Source organism: Eleutherodactylus coqui, chromosome 2 (assembly GCF_035609145.1).
Source record: "Eleutherodactylus coqui strain aEleCoq1 chromosome 2, aEleCoq1.hap1, whole genome shotgun sequence".
NCBI classification, from domain to species: Eukaryota; Metazoa; Chordata; class Amphibia; order Anura; family Eleutherodactylidae; genus Eleutherodactylus; species Eleutherodactylus coqui.
In genome coordinates this window covers 192308432-192329124 of record NC_089838.1, presented here as the reverse complement: position 1 = coordinate 192329124, position 20693 = coordinate 192308432, and the positions used below count along the sequence as shown (strand labels likewise).

At 46.2% G+C, this 20693-nt stretch overlaps 1 protein-coding gene across 1 annotated transcript in view; it reads right to left on the bottom strand.

The window, feature by feature from the left end:
• Positions 1 to 19585, bottom strand: part of MKLN1 (muskelin 1) — a 57778-nt gene extending 38193 nt beyond the window's left edge. The window contains exons 1-5 of the mRNA XM_066592131.1: positions 19460 to 19585; positions 7750 to 7819; positions 7365 to 7507; positions 2939 to 3027; positions 2058 to 2167 (exon numbers count right to left, since the gene is read on the bottom strand). Of these exons, the coding sequence (XP_066448228.1) occupies positions 2058 to 2167; positions 2939 to 3027; positions 7365 to 7507; positions 7750 to 7819; positions 19460 to 19533 (486 nt within the window). The 5' untranslated portion in view covers positions 19534 to 19585. The remainder of the gene's footprint in view (positions 1 to 2057; positions 2168 to 2938; positions 3028 to 7364; positions 7508 to 7749; positions 7820 to 19459) is intronic.
• Positions 19586 to 20693: the final 1108 nt, after the last annotated feature.

Below are 20693 nucleotides of genomic sequence, written 5' to 3'. Positions count from 1 at the left end.
TGCTCAGCATCTTTAGATCTGATTCTAAATACTTGTCTGTACAGGGACCAGTCTGCTGAGATGTTGCAGCTGGTTTTAGAGAGTATTTATAATAGAGCTGGGAGTAAAACGAAATATAACAGAGGCTCCTTGTGAGAGGCTATTAGAGTTAGAAAAGAAATAAGACTAAGGGTGCCCACCCACTGGCGTTTTTTTTCACTGCGAAATTCGCAGGTTTTTTTTTTCTGCAGGGGGTCTATGGGACTTGTAATGTAAAAATCGCGATCGCGCAAAATCGCGGTTTACCGCGATATCGCGATTTTGCGCAATCGCGATTTTAGCTTTGCATGTCCCATAGCCCAAAGACCCCTGCAGAAAAAAAAAACGCTGCGAATTTCGCAGTAAAAAAACGCTAGTGGGTGGGCACCCTAAGTCTCCTTTGAGCCTGTATTGTCAGAGCAATAAAACTGACAAAATTACCTCAACGCCAATTGAGAGAGGAATTACAAAAGACTGACTCCTAGTTTTGGAATAGCAATAGGGGATGTGACCTTCCCATAGCTTCACTACTATTCCAAGTCAATTAAAGATCACTATAAGGTACATAGCTACTCTACTGATATCAGGTGATCTTTTAGAAAGAGCCTGAAGAAGCACAGTATCTCTATTTCTCTAGTACCCCAATCTCCCTAACTAGCAGGAAGCACGATCTCCCTGCCTGTATCTCTCTAAATATAAAAAAAATAAAAACGAGAGCATGAGACCCGTGGCCTTGATGGTAGACCAGGGCATATGCTTTTTTTTTTTTTTTTTTTTTTTTTAAATACCAGAAAACTAGTTTAACAACTTTAAAAATGCCTCCATGGTCTTTTTAATCTGTCAAAAAACTAATTTGCAAAAAAACCATCCTTATAAACTGTCAAACTATTATCCTGGCATGAGGTATATAGGTATTTATGCTTTTCTGGTGTCTTTAGGTTAGTTTAAGACTAACAATGTCAACGTGGTACAGTTTTAACATTCCAATGAAGTCTACAGCTGGGGAGGGGAAAAAAAAAACATCCCAAAGGCCTCAGTCAAATATGTTACATTTTGGAAATAAAGCCACTGGGGCCGAAAATGCTGAATATGCCCCAAACAAAAATGCACTGTTTGTAGTGAACTTCAAAAAAGGACGACTCTACTGGCATTTTTTTGTAAATACCTATATTCCCTCATAATACAATCATTTTGGAGTATCGTTTTTTACATTTGAAATATATGAATAATGTACAACTGGCTGTATCAATTTCCCCTGCCAATAAGGTGTGTACCTACACAGTCTTGTACTGTCAGTACTGTTTGGATAGTGTTAACTGTACAAGGACACACTACATCGACTAGAGGAATGGTAATGGTCATTGGTCAAGCTATACATTTCAAGGAGAAAAATGAGGAATGTAAAAAAAAAAAGTGATTTTCTGGGGGAATGCTAGTATCCATGTAAACATTGATGTTAAAAGGATAGACAGGAGAATGCAAGAGCCTATTCAAAGGGTTGGACGGGGTTGGAGGATTAGAAAAACATGGCTACTTTCTTTCAAACACTGCACATCAGTCCACAGGTTGTGTGGTATTGCAGCTCATCACCATTCACTTCAATGAAGTAGAAAAAAAGTATGGTAGCCATGTTTTTCTAATCCTGTAAACCAATTTAACTTCCAGCAAAAAAATGGCACCTGTATTTTAAGCTAAAGAAAAAAAAAAAAGTTATTGGATGACTGTACAAGATTACAGGATTTTTTTAATACATGTAAAGCAATACCATGAAGATACTAATTGCATAAATGACATCAAAAAGAAAGTCACTCAAGTTAAATAAATCTCAGCACTGGGAGAGAAAGGTTTTTTTCGTAGTATCTCTTATGTAGCCAATTGTTTCCTAGACTTGCACTCCACCGCATTTCACGGTTTCTTGGTGTAGCCATAATCTGACATGTTAAGGCATTTCATCAGCTGGCTAAATTAATGTCAAACAAGCCACTTTAATGTTACAGCAATGACTGATAAACTATCACATAAGTCGAATGCACACCTACCTTGCTGTACCAATGAAGACAGGGCTGTACAACATCCGGATCATCAATGCCGTTAATTTCAACATACCAAATACTAAAGTTAAAACTTGGGCCCCACGACAACAGAGGCACTAGAATAGAGAGATTACAATACAGTTAAGTTATTCTGTCATGCCCAGCTTGAAAGCTACCGTTTAAAGGGGTATTCCCTTTCAGCCCAGGATTCCCATTCCAATGTGATCTAATGGGTAAGTGCTTTATGTGAATATTCAGATTTCTAAATTGCCCCATTCTCCTGATATTTTCTATTGTTCCTTCAGGTTGTGTACTGCTTATTGCCAAAGGAACTGCCAACTCCACTATCAAGCAGAGGCGGCCGGTGCTTACGGACTTGTAACTCCAACTGCACTACTCATCTGGGTGCCCAGGGTCTCGAGCGCCATTTTATGCAGGCATAAAAATCATCATTGGCTCACTCGTCAATTGTTTGGTTTAAACACAGATTGTTCAATCATTCTGAATGACTGAACGATTCCTCATGTGAACGAGCCAACGATGTATCTGCAGTATAAACAGACTGAACCAACGACCTCTCATCGTTAAATCGTTCAAACGAGAAATCGTTTGGTGTAAATGGGCCCCACGTTCTTGGTATGACTTGCCCAAATTGAATGGAAGCAATGCACTTTCATATGCAGCACGTTTCTCCTTAGTGGCAGCATATTATAATTTATGCACCATATGAATCCCGGGTACGATTTTCTAATCTCTATGATGACCTGTATTATACAGTATACGCATCTAAACAGCTTTCAAAAATACCCAAATCACTGCAAACAACCCCTTTTCACACTTGCCAAGAAAGGAAAGCAAATTTTGAAAAATATCCGATTGAAATATACCTATTTTAATGAAACGACACGGGAACATCTGCTCATCGATTTTATGCTTCAATGTGAAGGTTTCCTTGTTGTAATCATTTTTGAGGCCACTGAAATAGGGTAATTTATATACACTGGGTTAGTAAGGCAAGGCTAGAGATGGCTCAATACCACATTGTATTTGTTATACCATAAGCAATACTTATGCTATGAGAGTACGGAACATTTACTAATGTCTTATAACCCGCATTCCCACATCACCCATTACTCACTTTACCTGATATATCGCCATCTTCCAGTCAAAATATACTTTTTCGTAAGGCGGTACAGAAGGTTTACAATAAGCAGTCAAGAGAGAACAAACTACACACATCAAAGCGTTAGCTCTAATTCCCACGGGCATATACTTAAAACGCTGTGTGGATCACGCAGTGTTTTACTGTCGTAAGAGCTGGCTATCATCACGTACGGCAGCGATAGTGCACTGCGCATGACAATGCATCTCACACACGCCGTCATGCACAGTGCAACTTTTTTTCACATATAAAGTCCCCACTCTGTTATAGCGGCGTTGCATATTCAATGCTGCCCATATGAAATTATTGCATACAGACAGCATTGAATATGCAAGCCGCAGAAAACAATAGGGCGGTCCATGCGTAATACGTGGTGAAATGGAGCACGCTGCGATCTTTTTTTACACGTGTCTATACGCCAATGTGAATAGATCAATGAAAATCAAAGTACTTCCATTGACTTTATTTACTGCGGATTACGCAGGTGTACATGGCGGGCGTAATACGCAGTGAAATTACACTTGTGGGAATAAGCCTTTAGCATTTTTATTGCAAAATTATTTAAAACACAATATTTGATTCACTTTTTTAAACTTTGCAATGTGTCGAAGTTAAAAAGCAGCATCAGCATAGAAGTGTTATTACATGTGCATTAGCACACATTTCCTGATAACTGCCAGCCTGCACTTGCAAGTACAGCCTGGCAATTAGTGCCATTACACTGTGCTTAGGTAATCGCACCCTAAGAAGCTACACTGGTAAAGAGAAATAATGATCTTGTTTTGCTGAATGTTCTCTCATTAGTATTAATACTGGGAAAAGCTGTAAACAGCTGACACCAGGCAGAGCTGTCTGAGGAGGGCGGAGGGCATTACTGCTTCTGTCCACTTCTGCACTCCAAAGACTTTGCTATAAAACAGTAGAACGTTAAGTGCTAAAATGTACATTTTATTAAACCCCCAAAAGGACCAGGGTGTTTCGATCCAAAAGGACCGACACTTAAAGGGGGTTTTTTTTTCAACCCCCCCCCCCGTTCGGCGCGAGACAACCCCGATGCAGGGACTTAAAAAAAAAAAAACAGCACAGCGCTTACCTGAATCCCCGCGCTCCGGTGACTTCTTACTTACCGGTTGAAGATGGCCGCCGGGATCCTCCCCCTCCGTGGACCGCAGCTCTTCTGTGCGGTCCATTGCCGATTCCAGCCTCCTGATTGGCTGGAATCGGCACGTGACGGGGCGGAGCTACACAGAGCCCCATTGAGAACAGAAGACCCGGACTGCGCAAGCGCGGCTAATTTGGCCATTAGACGGCGAAAATTAGTCGGCTCCATGGAAACGAGGACGCTAGCAACGGAGCAGGTAAGTGAAAAACTTCTTATAACTTCTGTATGGCTCATAATTAATGCACAATGTACATTACAAAGTGCATTAATATGGCCATACAGAAGTGTATAGACCCACTTGCTGCCGCGGGACAACCCCTTTAAGGATTTTTACCCATGTAAGGCTGGGTTCACACAGGGCGTATTCCCATCGGAAATCTCGCGGCTTGGCCGCAGCAAAAACCGCGAGATTTCTGCCGGGAGAACCCGCGCGGTGGTTTTGAAGCGGCCTGGCCGCTCACTTTTCCGTTGCGGCCGGCGCTCCCATAGAGGAAAGCGCGGCCGAGACAAAAATAAACAAACAAAAAAAAAAAAAGTAAATAGACATGCTGCTGAGGCCGCAGCTTCAGCTAGACTTACCGCAGCGGATTGGCCGTCCCGTGTGGACGAGATTTCTGAGAAATCTCGTCCACACGGCTGGCTAATCCTGAGATTAGTGCCCGCGGCAAAAGCGCCCTGTGTGAACCCAGCCTAAGGCTTACACAGCCCTATTTTTAATTTTTTTTTCTTTTTTTTTTTTTTTTAAGTTACCAAAATTATTTCCGCTGCTTTTTTTCTGTGACATATAGGGCTATTTAAATCTTTTTCAAATTTTTTTTTTTGCATATTTTTCTCTATTGGGAGTTAAAATCTTTGATTTATAGTTCATAAAGTTAGCATATTTACTCTAAAGTTTAGTACAGGAATTGGCTCACTGTTTGATATTTTCAATAATCTGGTGATTGTTTAGGTTGATGGCAGTAGTGGGTCATTTCTTATTGTTTGCTGGCCTCAGTGATGTGGTGCAGGCCCGCTTCACTCCCACTCCAGTCCAGCATTACGCCTCAGTCAGGAACCCAGATGGGGCTCAAACATATTGGATTTTAAAAAGGAGACAGGCTGCAGAAGGTGTTGAGGTGTGTGAGCTCAAGACTTAAGGACCATTTACACGTACCGATTATCGCTCAAAATCCGTTCAAATGACCAAAAATGAGCGACAATCGTTACATGTACATGCTACGCACTGTGAACTTTTCGTCTGAAGGATGATTTTAAGGTGAACTTAAAATCCATTGTTCAGCGAAGAGAGAAAGTATCTCTCAGACCGCATGCTGTGTTCTCCACGGGAGTCGGGAGTTTACAATGTATTCTTCCAGCAGCCCAGATGAGAAAAATGGGCGTGTGATTAGTCACAGGCTGAGCTCTGCAAACAGCTCCTGGAGGCCCCTTTACATGCAAACAAAGATAAAATGTTAATGGACATTTCAGGCCATTAACAACTTATGCAAAAAGATTGCTAAAACTTTCTATCGTTAGAGAGAAAAGGCCCATTTACACGCAAAGAAAATCTTTCAAAGGAAGGTTATGTGGAACCTGGCTTTAAGGAAAGTTGGGTGAGAGTTACTACTCCTGCTATTGCTACAGCTATTTTTATGGTTAGGCCTCCCTCACACAGCTGCTTTATACCACGATTAGCATGGCATCCTGAGCGCCACGCTAATCGTGATATAATGCTCTCATTGTTTGCAATGGAGCCTAGCAGACATCCATTCAAACGCGGCCCTTTCCAGTGCCGTAATTTTCTTTGCGAGGCAATTTTATTTTTTGCGCTTAGCGCACCTCATCAATGATGAGGTGTTATGAACCCCGCTGTCAGCCGCAAATGAAAATAAAATTGCTGCGCTTTGCAGCGCTGCTGTGTGAGGGAGGCCTTACTGCTAATGGTGTGAAGGACATTGCATTTCTTGTGTTTGCTGGAGAAACACTTTGTTTCTTTAATTTCTTTGTTCGTGTGAATAAACCAACACGATTGGACTATTACTGTTCGCCTGGTGGTTAATCCCCAAAGTACTACAGTATGTGTGTGTATATTATATATATATTATCTATCGCATCAACATACATACTCCTCAATACAATATTGTATTGAATTGGTTTCATAAGAAATTGGGACCAAATTTGAGAAAAAGCAAGGGTGGGCACATCTGTAGGTCTCCATCAGCAGAAGAGCGCTGTCATTAAAGATGCCCGTACGCATTAGACTCAAGTTAATAAAAACTGGGGATTTCAACCAAAAATGATAATGCGGGTGAATCTATATTATACATAGAAAAGAAGTGAAAAAATTGATTGTCTTTGAAAAAAAAAAAGTAGTACAGTTTGCAGTAGTGCAGCTCCTGTTTATATGGACGGATAGCTGCTTGGCTTTCTGCTAACCACCAAGCAACTGACAAGTAAGCAATTTCTCGCTCAGTGCGCTGTTGGCGGCGATGTGTACAGGGGATGCTTATTGTCTGAATTCACTGTTTCCAGTGGAAATTCGGCAATAATTACCCTGTGTCAAGTACCCTTAGTAGTCTATGACAATTCTTTGTCAACTAACCTATTCATTTCATCAATGTAAAGCACAAATATTGCCTGCTGTACTGTCTATATATAAGGCCTCCCTCACACTGGCATTTGGCAAAGCGCCGTAACTATCTTCACTTTCACAGCGGAGTTTAGCATACTTCATGGATGAGGTGCGCTAAACAGCAAAAATAGAACAGACTCCGCTTGAAAATCGAGCGGCTGTCTGAGAGGCTCCATTGAAAACAATAAGCGGTATACCGCGATTAGTGTGGCGCTGAAAACGCTGCGTTAATGGTGGAAAAAAGCACCTGTGTGAGGGACGCCTGAGAGGGACGCCTGAGATATCAGAAAAGACTTTTAAAATGGCTACAAAATGTAAACAATTATCTACATGAGCTATTCGCTATCATGTCATGGCATATATTGCCGTCTTGTTTACCTAGATAGAAGCTCGGTCATGTTTTCTTCATTCATTCCACCAAAGACTTTGAACTTCTTCAAATTACAGACATGTGTCTTCTCATATTTTCCAAATGTGATGCTTTGCACAATGGCCGGTCTTTCAACTTTCAGGATAAGAAACTGAGAAAAAGCAAATGAAAAAAAAAAAAAAACGCATAATGAACACACAAGCTGGCCGGTGGCCTTCATATTCTAACATAGCTGGTTTGGCTAATACCATAGGGTTAGTCTGAGATTTGCATCTCATGCCAATATATGCATTTCCAGAAAACAAACTATTGCTGAAGGAGTCTGAACCCACAAGAGTGTTACAGAGAAGCTTTTCACAGTCCATGTGCTTTTCTTAATTAGCAAACACTCACCTGAGGAGGATAGTTGCTCTCTGAAGACCACCTTGAAGATTGATCATTAGGTTTGTCAACTAAAATGTTCCTGTGGAGGAAAAAAAAAAGCATAAAATTATCATGTTACTATAAACACTAATACATAAAAGATACAAATAAGACTACGGGCATCTCATTAAGGCCGGCTTCCCACGAGCGTGACGGGCTCCGCTGCGGAATATTCCGCGGCGAAGCCTGTCACGGCGCCTCCCAGAGACCCCATACTTACCAGCGGAAGATAGCGTGAAGACGCTTCCCCGCCCACCGCGTCATGTGACACGCCCACCGCGTCACATGACGCGGCCGGACGTGTCACGTAACGCGCCGGCCGCGTCATATGACGCGGCGGCGGTAGGTGGGAAAGCGTTTTCACGCTATCTTCCGCTGTGTTACAGCGGGAGATAGCGTGAACGGACGGCTTCCATTGACTGCAATGGAAGCCGTCAGCGCGTACACCCGCGGCAAATAGAGCATGCTGCGGGTGAGGACGGGAGATTTCACTGTGCGGAATTCCGCGGTGGAATTACGCATCGTGAGCATTGTGCTATTAGGTTCAATAGAACCTAATAGCAGCGGGCAACGCAGCGGATTTTCGCCGCGAATTACACGGCGTAAATCCGTTCGTGGGAAGGCGGCCTAAGGCCGGACTCAGATGAATGGGTCAGGTATCCACAGCGGAAGACCTGCATATGATCGCGGAAGCAAATCAAGCATCATCTGCGTGGAAGAAGGATCGTAAGCAGGAAATGACATCAGAAAGTAGCCCAACCCCCTGGAAACATCCTTCTATCACTCAGGCGACATTCCCGTGTGCCGTCGTGGTGAGAGCTGTTCTGAGAGAAGAATAAGCGGAGGTTGCAGACAGCAGGCTGGATGGTGTGTTCCTCCCCAGACTGTCCTGCATTGTCTGCCCACAAATTCCTGCTTTCTTTATACCATTTGTATCTGGTCTCCTGGTTTACGTGCTTACATATCCGCGTCCATACGCACGTTAATTTGCGTATGCTCTATGGCTTGATGCTGATGCTGCGATTATTCTTCTTCTTGCGGAATCCGCAATTCCTAACCGCAAGTGTGAGCAAAACATCAAAAGTCAATGCCTTTCAATGGCGGCGTATTACCGCACATCATATTCGCAGATGGCGATTGCAGAATCGGCAATTCAAATTCGCTCATGTGAGACTGGCCTTTTGGGCTTTCATTCACATCAAAGTTCAGTTTTCCTGTTCTATTTGGGAGCAGTAAAACAGAGCCCCTTGGCCAAATGGTTCAGTATTATGACAGAACTCAATGGGCCCCTCCATCGACTAGAACGGGGCCTGTTTGATTTCCAACTGGCAGTCTAGCATTTTACGAGAAACAGCACAGCTACAGGGTGTGGATAAAATATAATTTTACACCCTATTATATTGCAATCACAGCCAAAACAAACTCTTGCTATCTGGCTTGGAGACTACATATTGCTTTCTGGCATTGTGTGACTCTTGATGCCTCCGGTGCCCACAACTCAGTGACCTGGCACTGCCCTAGAATGCCAAATATCTGAGAGGTCAGATACCTTCTGTGTAAAAAAAATTGTTCCAAAGCCAAAATCTAACAAACTAGATTGAGACAAGGAAAAGCTACATTTGCATACATTCACACGCAGTGTTTTTTGGTGCTAATTGTTTGCAGCAGGTTTTCCTGTGGTTTTTGCTGCAGATCTGGCACTCCTTCCTGTCTTTCCATGTGAATGGTACTACTCACTGGCAGTGGTGCCTTGTATGCTTGATTGCTGACCACACTTCTCTAAGGGTGACTACCCACTACAGTTCTTTTTCTCTGCAAAATTCGCAGCTTTTTTTCCCTCCAGGTGTCTATGGGACTTGTTAATGTTAAAATCGCGATCGCGCAAAATCACAATTTCGCAGTAAATTGCAATTTTGACGCGATGCGTTTTTAACATTAGAAAGTCCTATAGACACCTGGAGAAAAAACACAGCAAATTTGCAAACGCTAGTGGGTTGTCACCCTAAAGGGGAACGGCTAGGAAATGTTCAAGCTATAGAGTAAAATGTACCATTTTCACAATCCATTTTATTATTCTAACTTTCATTCTCCTCTTTCTGCTGAATCCAGCGAGGACAGACATGAGAAATGCCCAGGTACAGTTTATGGGCAAACAAACTGCCCGAACAGCATAGATGTAAATGGGATTAAAAAGAAAAAACAGGTTTAAGGTTTTTTTTGCAAGAAAAGCGTGCAGAAACCTACATATTTATATATAATGGTACACAAAGGCCGGGGTCACACGGGCGGACCAGATTCTGAATGCGGGAGGCCAGCAGCGGATTCCAGCTGTGAGCCTGACGGTGACCCTGCGTAGCTGAATTTTCCTTTATTGTGTATGACTGCAGCAGCTCATTGTCTGAATATTTGTATTTCCTGTATCATTGCTAAGGAATGACGTGGGTAGCCGCAGCCCATATGTAATGTTAATTGCGTATGGGCTGTGGGTCGGACGGCCTCCATTGACTTCAATGGACGCCGTCTGCAGCAACATTTTTCCTTCGCTCATGGAGTACACAATTCTGTGAGCAAAAAAAATTTTTGTTAGCCATTTAGTTGTTCACAACCTTCGGCGACCCTAAAGGCTCCCTCCCTTCAGGTTTTTCGGTTTTGCACTGCTTCTTTCAGTTGTGTGATATCCATAACAGTATCAGCTCTGGCAGTATCAGCCCTTGTGTACTTTGGCGCCGGGTGTTTTTCCACTGATCTGTCCAAGCATAGATTTGTCTAGCGACTCTGTACACATTACATGGCCAAAATCCGTGAGTCTGAGTCTGGACATCTTGCCCTCCAGTGATATATCGGGTCTTATACGATCCAGGACTTCTCTGCTTCTCTTGCCATCCAGGGCATACGCAGTAGCTTTCGCCAAAACCACAGCTTAAACACAACAATCCTCCTATCAGCTTTTCTTGCAAACCAGCTTTCACATCCATACATGGCTATGGGGATAATGATGGTTTGCCGATATCCCTACTATTTCAGATTTTGTCCACGTTTAGCATCACACTTCGCCCCAATGCTATCCTATGTTTTATCTCTGGCGTAGATTTTTGAGCCAAGAAGATTAAGTCTCACACGTATTCTATGACCTAGTTGTCGATTTTGATTTGAATTTGGCCATTTTTTGCAGTTGTCATAATTTTAGTCTTTAAATTCAGGTAGAGGCCCATTTTTCCACTTTCAGTTTTAATCTTCCATTATCAGCTGCTTCAGAACTGCTTCTGTTTCTGCAAGCATAGTTGTGTCATCCACACAACGGAGATTGTTGATGTTTCTTCCACTTATTTTCACCCCGGTTTCCAATTCGTCTAGGTCCATTTTCTGTTTGATCACTTCCTCATATGAGTTAAACAAGAAGGGTGAGAGGATGCAGCCCTGTCGGACGCCTTTGCCGATCCCAAACCAATCTGTGCCCCCATACTGTGTTCTCACAGTGGCTTCTTGGTTGATATAAAGTGATTTTATCAGCCTGACTAGATGTGCCGATACGCCCAGCTCTTGTAGGGTCTGCCATTGCTTGCCATGGTTGACGCAGTCAAAGGCCTCGATGTAGTCGATAAAGCACATGTAGATATTCTTTTGGCATTCTCGAGCTTTTTCCATGGTCCATTGCAGGTTTGCAATATGGTCGCGGGTGCTGAGAGTGTAAGCAAAAAAGTGAATTTACATACCATTACATGGCTGTTGTGCTGTAGATTCTCCGCATAGATAGCACAATTAAAATACGCCCATGTGAGCCAGGCCTAATGGAGACCCCAGCCTCGGCTTCTACATAGCTACAGTGCTGGTCTTTCTACAGCTTCACATTTCACTAAATCACCAGATCAGGCCTCCTGGGGTCTAACATTAGAAATGTCACAATGTAACGGAGTAGGAGCCAATGTCAACTTCTGCACTTGGTGTTTATTACCGCAGACCTCTGCATCAGAGCCGGTATGACAGCGCTGTGCGCGGCTCATCTGCATACTACGACTTGTCACTCCTCTTCTTCCGTCCATGTCACACGGTAGATGTCAGTAAGGGATGAGGCTACAAGCGTCCTGCTGCTGCTAGTCCTACAAGGAGTTAATATCACACTGGATCTACCACGGAAAATATCCTCAAGCTCCTGCAAATAATTAGAAGCATATGAGGAATTTAACTCCGAGCTCCTGGCTAACAGATACGGGATTCCCAGTCACTAATGGCTGGCATCATACTCCCCGCAGGAGACTGTAACCAGTCTTTCCATAGACCCTGAATGACATTAGTATTTTCCTCCCCCTCCCTTATCTTATATATAAAACACTAAATCTGTTTGCATCGTATACAGATCTAGTTTTTGTCCAATCTGAGGGAAAGTTTGCATGAGCGTTCATCAGCGACAGGCGACAAATACAGCGGAAAACTAACTGACTTCCCCTGTAATTTTTGTTGCCAATAGCAACTAATCACCGCTCAGCTTTCATTTCTTATACTGTGGGGGTAAATTGAAAGCTGCGCTGTGACTGGTTGTTATAAATTATACTGCTGAGGTAAGATGAAAGCTGTGACTGGTTGTTATATATTATACTGCTGAGGTAACATGAAAGCTGCGCTGTGATTGGTTGTTATATATTATACTGCTGAGGTAACATGAAAGCTGCGCTGTGACTGGTTGTTATATATTATACTGCTGAGGTAACATGAAAGCTGCGCTGTGATTGGTTGTTATATATTATACTGCTGAGGTAAAATGAAAGCTGTGCTGTGATTGGTTGCCATTTCTTATACTGCTGAGGTAAAATGAAAGCTGTCCTGTGATTGGGTGTTATTTTTTTATACTGCTGAGGTAAATTTAAAGCTGTGCTGTGATTGGTTGCTATTTCTTATACTGCTGAGGTAAAATGAAAACTGCGCTGTGAATGGTTGCTATGGGCAACACAGCTTTTCTTTTGGCCAGCTTTTATAACAATACAGTGTTGGGTCCATTTTTGTGGCCACTTTGTATATTCCAGGACTGCTGGTCATAAAATCGCCGTACAACGCAGGGTATATCCTTGTATGGTATATAGTCAAGAACCACAATGCTCAATAAGGATGGAACTGCAGGATCTTTTCATCTCTCCCCTCTGAAACAGTGGCACCAAGATGGCTGCACTACTGGCAGTCCGTATACTTGCACTAATCCTAGCAGCCCTTCTAGTACATATACGCTGCGTCTCTTCACAGTGTTGTTTAAGGCCCAATGTCCATGGGCAAATCATGCCGCCCATAGGGATACATGACCGTCTGCAAATGCATTTAAGCATGCAGATTTGTTTTGCGAACCCTTCGGTCCAGAAAACAAATCACAGCATGCTCCATTTTGCTGCGGATCCTGCACTGACGGCTTCCATTGAATTTAATGGAAGCTGTCCGATCTGCGACCTGCAATTCAATTGTGGATGGGCTGCGGATACCGAAGGAAAGCAGTTAAAAAATATATATATATCGCGCATGCACGCAGCAGTCCAGGAGAAAGATGATCCGGACAGGGGCGGCGAAGACCCACACAGGACCCAGTCAGGTGTTATGGAAGCTAATAGAGCTCCTTACGTTCACTGCGTGCGCCAAATTGTTATTCAGAGGTTTTGCGCACAAAAGGTAACAGATTGACACCATGCTCTGTATCAGGCCAGGACGCTTCTGATTTACTCAAAGGAATGCAATCGCTTTTACGGACAAGCGTTACATCACAAACTAAAAAAAAATGTCCTCGGCCGTGGGCAGGGTCAGAACCGCTGTGGGCTACCACGGGCAGAATCCTAAGATAAGGTTTGGTGAAGGCACCCGTCTACTTTCTGAAAGACGTGCCCCTTGAAGCTTCAGTCCTGGATAAGTTGCATCGGCAGGCCTGTGGGAAGCCATTGTTTCCTATTATAAACTGCACTAGAAAATCTCACTAAGCATCTGTGACTGCCAATGGCAACTCTGCTATTGTTTTGCTCTCAGCGTACCGTACATGCTGGAAGCTACATCAAAACATAAAGCCACCACTGTACAAATCATCACTACTGCATGTAGGAATCGCCTTCCCGTTGTTTCCGGGAGGCGATGGTAATGATCACAATCTCAAAATGGGATTAGGGAAAATAAAGAGAATATTAAGCACCGCCTGCAAATAAACTTTGGAATCTTTCCTGTTTGCAAAGTCTATTTACCTGTGAAGCCAAAGCAGTTCATCCAAGCTAGTGCTTTCAGACAAGGTCAAGTCTGGGTACTGCCAGCTTTGTTAACCCCTCGGCCCATGTCTCATCTGCCCTGACATATGCAGTTGGGAGGAGGACAGGGAGGCTCCCATATACTTTAGATAATGGTCGGCTTCACTCCATAGCGCACTGCATATCAGGATTCTATTGCTTTTCCACATCCTTGATCTTACATGCCTCTTGGCATCTTTTAACAACTTGTATGTTTTGATCTCTTGGTACCAAGTTACATTTTTTGCAACCATGATATCATGGCAGCCAACTTGCACTGACTCCACTGAATTCAATGACACTACTATGTCCCACTGCTACACAGCGAGCTATGGTCATGCAGCCAAAATACCAGGTAGCCCTAACAGAACTTCCAAGCATGCATTCTTGCATAGAGAATTTGGGGAATGCTGACCCCATCTCACATTATACACTGCACATAAGGCAGCGATGTTACACAACATTTTGAAGAGATGCCCGAGTTTACTCAGTTGTTGCAGCCTAAAACTAATTCATAGAAAAAGTCAGTTGGCGGCACATAGCAAGCAGATGACCGCTTTCATTCTGCAACCCGCATCAGGAAAACGCACGCAGTGATGCTGGGTTCACGCGTAAATCCCGCAGAATGACCGCACCGAAAAACCACAAGATTTCCGCGAGATAAGCGCAGCTTCAAAGCCCATGGCCCTTAGCCACATTTGCTGTAACTGAGCCTCTAGATAGTGCAAACTCATAGGTTCTCACAGTTGGTGTGCAGATGGCCCTATACATGTTCTGTAGACAATAAATCTGGTGACCGGACACCCACGGAAATGTGGCAATGTTGGAGGATTTCCTGTGACCCCCTTGTGTGCACAGCTGAGCATCATCCTGCTGGAAAATGCCTCTTGGAAGCCGCCATGAGAGGAACACATGTGGCTGCAGGATGTCCTGAACATATCGCTGAGCTGTCATTGTCCCTACTATCACTACTAGGGTGACCGACTATCATATGGGATGCCCCCCTAGACCATCACACCAGCAGTGGGGGAAGTGTGAGACCAAATGTCCTTCAGCCAAGCGCCTGGAAATTGTTCCAACAGATACAGGGCTGTAACAATGGGGCCCCATCTCAGGATGGCGAACAAGAAAACAGTTGGAGCTGCTTGTCAGTCCATCCTCTGTACTGGTGGTCTGTCATGAGCATCTCGAGACCGGTCGCCTTGTGTGCCCTCGTACATCCGCTGGTCCTAACACCTCCTAACAGTCTGGTCAGAACGGCCCAGGTGGACAGCAATTCATAGATACGACCCTCCAGCTTCTCACATCCCAATAATGCGCCCCTCTCAGACTGTGGTAACGGGGTGACCTCTCTTCTGTGTCAGAGGAGTCTAGCGGTCAACAAGCTCTACACAAGAGGAAGAAGGTCGCTACACACAAGGAGCTTCTGGTGGGCCAAGGGTGGAACCACGTTTAGTGCCTCAGGTGACAAGACTGTTCATCCAGTCACCCCACGTCTAATCATTGACATATCTGTCCGGGCTCATACAAACATATATGCATCGCGTATTACATGTGCATAATCTGCGATAAATGGTGTCAATGAAAGTACTTGGATTTTCATTGTTCCACTCGCACTTGCATATACTTATTGTGTATGTTACGCAAGTAAAGCAAACGCAGCATTTTACCACATATTAGGCCGCCTGCACACGGGCGGAAATCCCGCGGCGGGATTTCCCGCGGGATCTCCACCACTGAAAGCCTGCATAGGAGTGCATTACAATACGCACTCCTATGCAGACGGCCGCACGAAATGTCGCGTGGCAAACAAACCGTGGCATGTCCTATTTTTGTGCGGGGCTCGCAGAGCCTCGCACAGAAACGTCACTCACCCGGCCGCCGGCTCCGGTCTGCGCCGGGTGCCCGACAGCCGGCACATGAAAGAGCCGGGGCCACCGGGCGCGGGTGAGTACGCGCTCCTCCCTGCAGGCGCTCGGGTCGGGTCCCGCGGCGAGAATTCTCGCCACCGGATCCGACCCGCTCGTCTGCAGGCGGCCTTACACGCTTAAGAGCCCCATTGTTCTTTATGGGTGCATTCAGAATGCACTGCATACGCTTTTACATTGCATATGTGCAGCGTTTACACACGTCGCTAGGAGACATGAGGAGGAGATTGAATAAAAGGAAAAAAGCAGGATGGCGATGCAGGATAGTGCGTGTAAAATACGCTGTATATCTGCAGGCATACGGGAGCAAAAATGTGACAATATGCAGGGATCTGCCGTTCCCCATGTTGGTAAAATGCGGGGAAATGACTTCTTCTAGGTGCTTGATCTATTACAAAGTGTATAAGGAAAAAAACAGGTACAACGTATCCATGTCACCAGAACCCTACCTTGTAAGAGCAAACTAGAGGTTTAGGGCCGGCTGCACATCAATGGATTTGTGGAATCCATAGTCAGCGCCCGCACAGCAGATCCGCAGCCAATACCGCTAGTAACATGCTACGGGAAAATGCTTCTTCCTGCACACTCACAGAAACCAATTGTGGTTTCAGCAAGCGGAGGGAAAAAAAATTGCTGCAAGTTCTATTTTAATGTGGATTCCACACGAACAGCTTCTATTGAAGTCAATGGAAGCCCTCTGACCCGCGGCCCGTCCACAACTGATATTGCGGAAAGGTCGCGGGTACCCATGTCATCACGGGAAAAACAAACATTTAAGAAAAAAAATCTATATTGCGCATGTCTGCCGGCGAGACGTCCGACCATTCGTAATACAGATGCAAACGAAAGAAGAGCGGTATACGTGGACGTGGACGCGGTCAGGGCCGGATCCTGCATGCAGAATCCAACTCAGTCATGTGCAGGCGGCCATAAGGTTTTTTAAGGTTTTCTAGAAGTGTGCATGTTACATAATGTTCTCCACAACACCTTAACCCTTTCACCTACAGCCAGGATTTATTTGTACAGCAACATAAAGGGGGCAAATCATAATTTAACTGGCACAACGGCTGAACATCCTGAGGACGGCGCCATTAATATTGCCACAGACCTCCCCTGTAAAAGCTACCCCCTTATTAAATATGGCGCAGGCTTCCCCACTATGTTTTTGACACACTACAACACTTACAGTAAAAACCTGAACTTGGTAAAACGTTTTAAACCATTAGAAAGTTATTCCCATCTCATAAAGTGATGGCATGTGCCCATTATATGACCACTTTCTGAATGTTGGGGGCCCATGCTCCAGGAAGACCACCAATTTTGAGAATGATGTAAAGCTGCGTCCCCGTGAGGGCTGTCCCTGCACAGCGGTGCTCCGGCCAACTGAGCAGTGTAGAGAGAAGTTTAGTGGACTGCAGGGAAGTGAGGACTAGATAGAATGTATCAGCAGAGCAGATAACAGCAGGGATTTCCAGGCAGATGGATTTTCCATGAAGCGTCGTCCATGTCTGTGGATCTGCCAGTGTGGGAAATCTGCAACGTGTGAACGGACCACAGGTGGACCTACATGAGAGGGTTTAGACCAAGGGTTTAAAACTGCATCAAAAACTGCCATTTACATAGTAGTTGGGCCAATTTTACAGGTGAAGCATGTATAAACAAAAAGAAAGAAAAAAGTGACAACTGCGAACACTGCAGCCGGCAGTCACATGACGGAGCTGCTCACTAGAGGTACAACTGCCAGAAGTTTGAGGACAATTCTAGGACATTTAATTTTTCTATTGTGATTGACGGGTCGTTAGTAGGTGATCGGTGGGGACAACGCTCCGATCCCTGCCGATCCCTGCTTCTCAGGTCCGCTGTCACCACACGAAGCAGACTGCGCTGACCATTGTGCGGTGGCTGAGGCAGGTACTGCATGCATAGCATCTACTGAATTCAATGGGAGCGTTGTCTCCAGCACCAACCCAAGCTCTTGCCACGTGCCATCCGCTTTCAGTGCTGCCCACACTGACGTGGGGCCTGGTGAGCATCTGCCCACTGGGGATTCTGGGTATTGGCCTTTGTCAATGACAGGGTAGCAGACATCCCAGAAAACCCCTTTATGGAAGTTGTTATATCTTGAAAATATATGCAGATGTGGCAACATGCAGCAGCACTTACCGATCCTGCGGCCAGCTAGTGCTCTCTGTTGTCAGTGGAAGTCAGGTGGTTGTTGCTTGCCAACCAGAGGCTGCAGTGTGCCTGCATCCTGGGTGCCATACCAAGAGTTCTGAGACTGCGGCCTCTGATTCCCAGGCTGGGTCACATGACTCCCACTGTTCTCCCGGTCTGCTGCTCTGGTTGGGCACATCCGCACCTGATATTTGGTCTCCACACAACCCCTATATATTCTGCCCCCACCTGCAGCGACCGCGCGCCATGCTGTACTGTCCAGTAGGGCTCCAGCCGGCGGACCGCATTCCGGTCAGCGGTGTCTGTCCGGCGCAGTGATGGCAGTGCTGGCATGCTTAGTGTTCAGCTAAGGCCGCTCACTCGGCCGTATCAGCATTGCGTATTACGTGTCCATAACACGGTAAACGGCGCCAACAGCAGCGCACCGATTGTCATTGTCACACTTACCAATATTAATGGTGTATAATGCGTGCATAAAAGAAAGCGCAGCATGTTGTATTTTACCGCATATTATATGTGTCCGGCCCTGCGGCCCTCTGCGGCGCACACAGTTACATTACATCCCTGCGGAGGGTTTATTGCTGTTGCTAGGAGACAGAAGGAAAAGTACAAACAGGAAGCCGTGCCAGAGTGCAGAAGACACCCTGTCCATGGGCGGGCGCTCACGAGCAGAGTCACAGCCATACGCGGCTCCCTACACAGGGGGCGCCGCAGGGTTTACTCAGCATATTACGAGCGCGGCCTGAGACAACCGCCACATATACATGAGTGTGCCTGCAGACGTACACAGCGAGGTGCAGCGGCCACCGAGGGGGCAGTCACATGCTTGCTGACTGTCTCCACCCACACCTGTTCACAAGCAGATCAGCAATTAGCACTTATTACAATACATCCATCCACATGGAGGGTGAGCAGCGGGGGGCACAGTTGCCCAATAACCAGCTGTGCCATCCACATGTGCCCAGCTGCAGAGGGGCAGGAGGGCACAGCCACCCAGTAACATGTGCCCAGATGCAGGAGGGCACAGTTGACAGTAACCAGCTGTGCAAACCACATGTGCCCAGCTACGGAGGGGGCAGGAGGGCACAGCCGCCCAGTAACCAGCTGTGCCAACCACATGTGCCCAGCTGCAGAGGGGGCAGCACTCTTCCCCGAGAACTTTTTAGAGATATGACGGGCAGTCGCGACATGAGGGCGGCAGCTCGCACACTGTCTACGACCAGCAGCCGGAGAGGCCGGGCGCCGCGGTGCTGCCCCCCCGTGTCACACACATGCACAGCAGGCCGCACACCCCGGCCGGGCTCCCAGCACACGGCCGCAGCGCCGGGTACTCACTCGGGCAGGTAACTAGAGGAGAAGGAGCTCCACTTGTACACCGTATAGGACAGCGCTCTGCTCTCCGCCGCCATCTTGTCAGCAGGAACACAAGGGGCGGGGCTCGGCTCTTAAAGACACAGTCACAGGCCCAGACAGCGGGTGGGCGGGGCGGACATGACAGGGGTTAGGTGAAGCTGGAGGACAAGCGGAATACGCGGCCACGCCGTTAAACACGCCCCTTCCAGTAAGCACGTGACGTAGCGGTCCGCCCTCTCTAGGTGTAGCCGCGCCGCGCTCTGGGCGGCGGTGAGGTGCGAGAGTCACCTGACCATGGCTGCCGCCTGCTAGTCCACCGACCGTCAGCAGCATGTCACTGTGAGGGGGTAGTGCAGGAGGGCTCTGCGGCCACCGCTCACACTGTCCGCGCTGAGGAGCCACAACCATGGCGGATTACCTGAACGGATTTGTTTTTCTGTGGACTCCGCACAGTCTGTTTCCATTGAAGTCAATGAAAGCCGTCGGACCCGTGGCCCATCCGTAATTGGCATTGTGGCCAGGCCGCAGGCACCCGCGCCGTTGCCTGGCAACGGGAAAAACGAAGATTTTTTAAAATTCTGTACTGCACATGATCGGCGGCGAGCGTCCGCAGCCATCCGCAATACAGCAGCCAGCAGCATGGCTGGCCGCGGTCAGAGGCGGATCCCACTGCGGGCTCCCGGCTGTGCCGTCCGGGCCGGCCTTATTAAGATGGTGCTCTTCCAACGCTGAACCAATTAGCCTTCAGACAAGAGAAACTCAACAAGAACCTCTCAGTTTACACGCGGCCAATAATGAACACGGCGCACTTCTCTTCGCGGCTCAGTCTCAGCCAGCGTACAGATGAGCGCCGGCTCGTTGGCTTCTCCTGCCGTTTACACACTGAGGGATGGGAACACGGAACGATTAGTGGCCGAGTGTGGACCAGCTGGTGGTGACAGTATCCGCTCGGGCGAACGAGACTCATGAGATACTTGTCCCGGGTAAGGCCTCCTTCACACAGGCGACAGCGATATCGCCACAGCACAATCACAGCTGTGTTCCTGCGACTTTGTAGCATCGGATCCGTATTTTTTGTGAAAATTCATGAATGGCTGCGCTGCTGCCAGGGATAAAATTGTGCAATTTTATCGCGAGACGGTCAAGCCTACCCGTAAAATAAGCCCTAGCTTAACTCCCTGGGGAGTCCTCCTGCTGCTCTCCAGAGCTCCGCCAG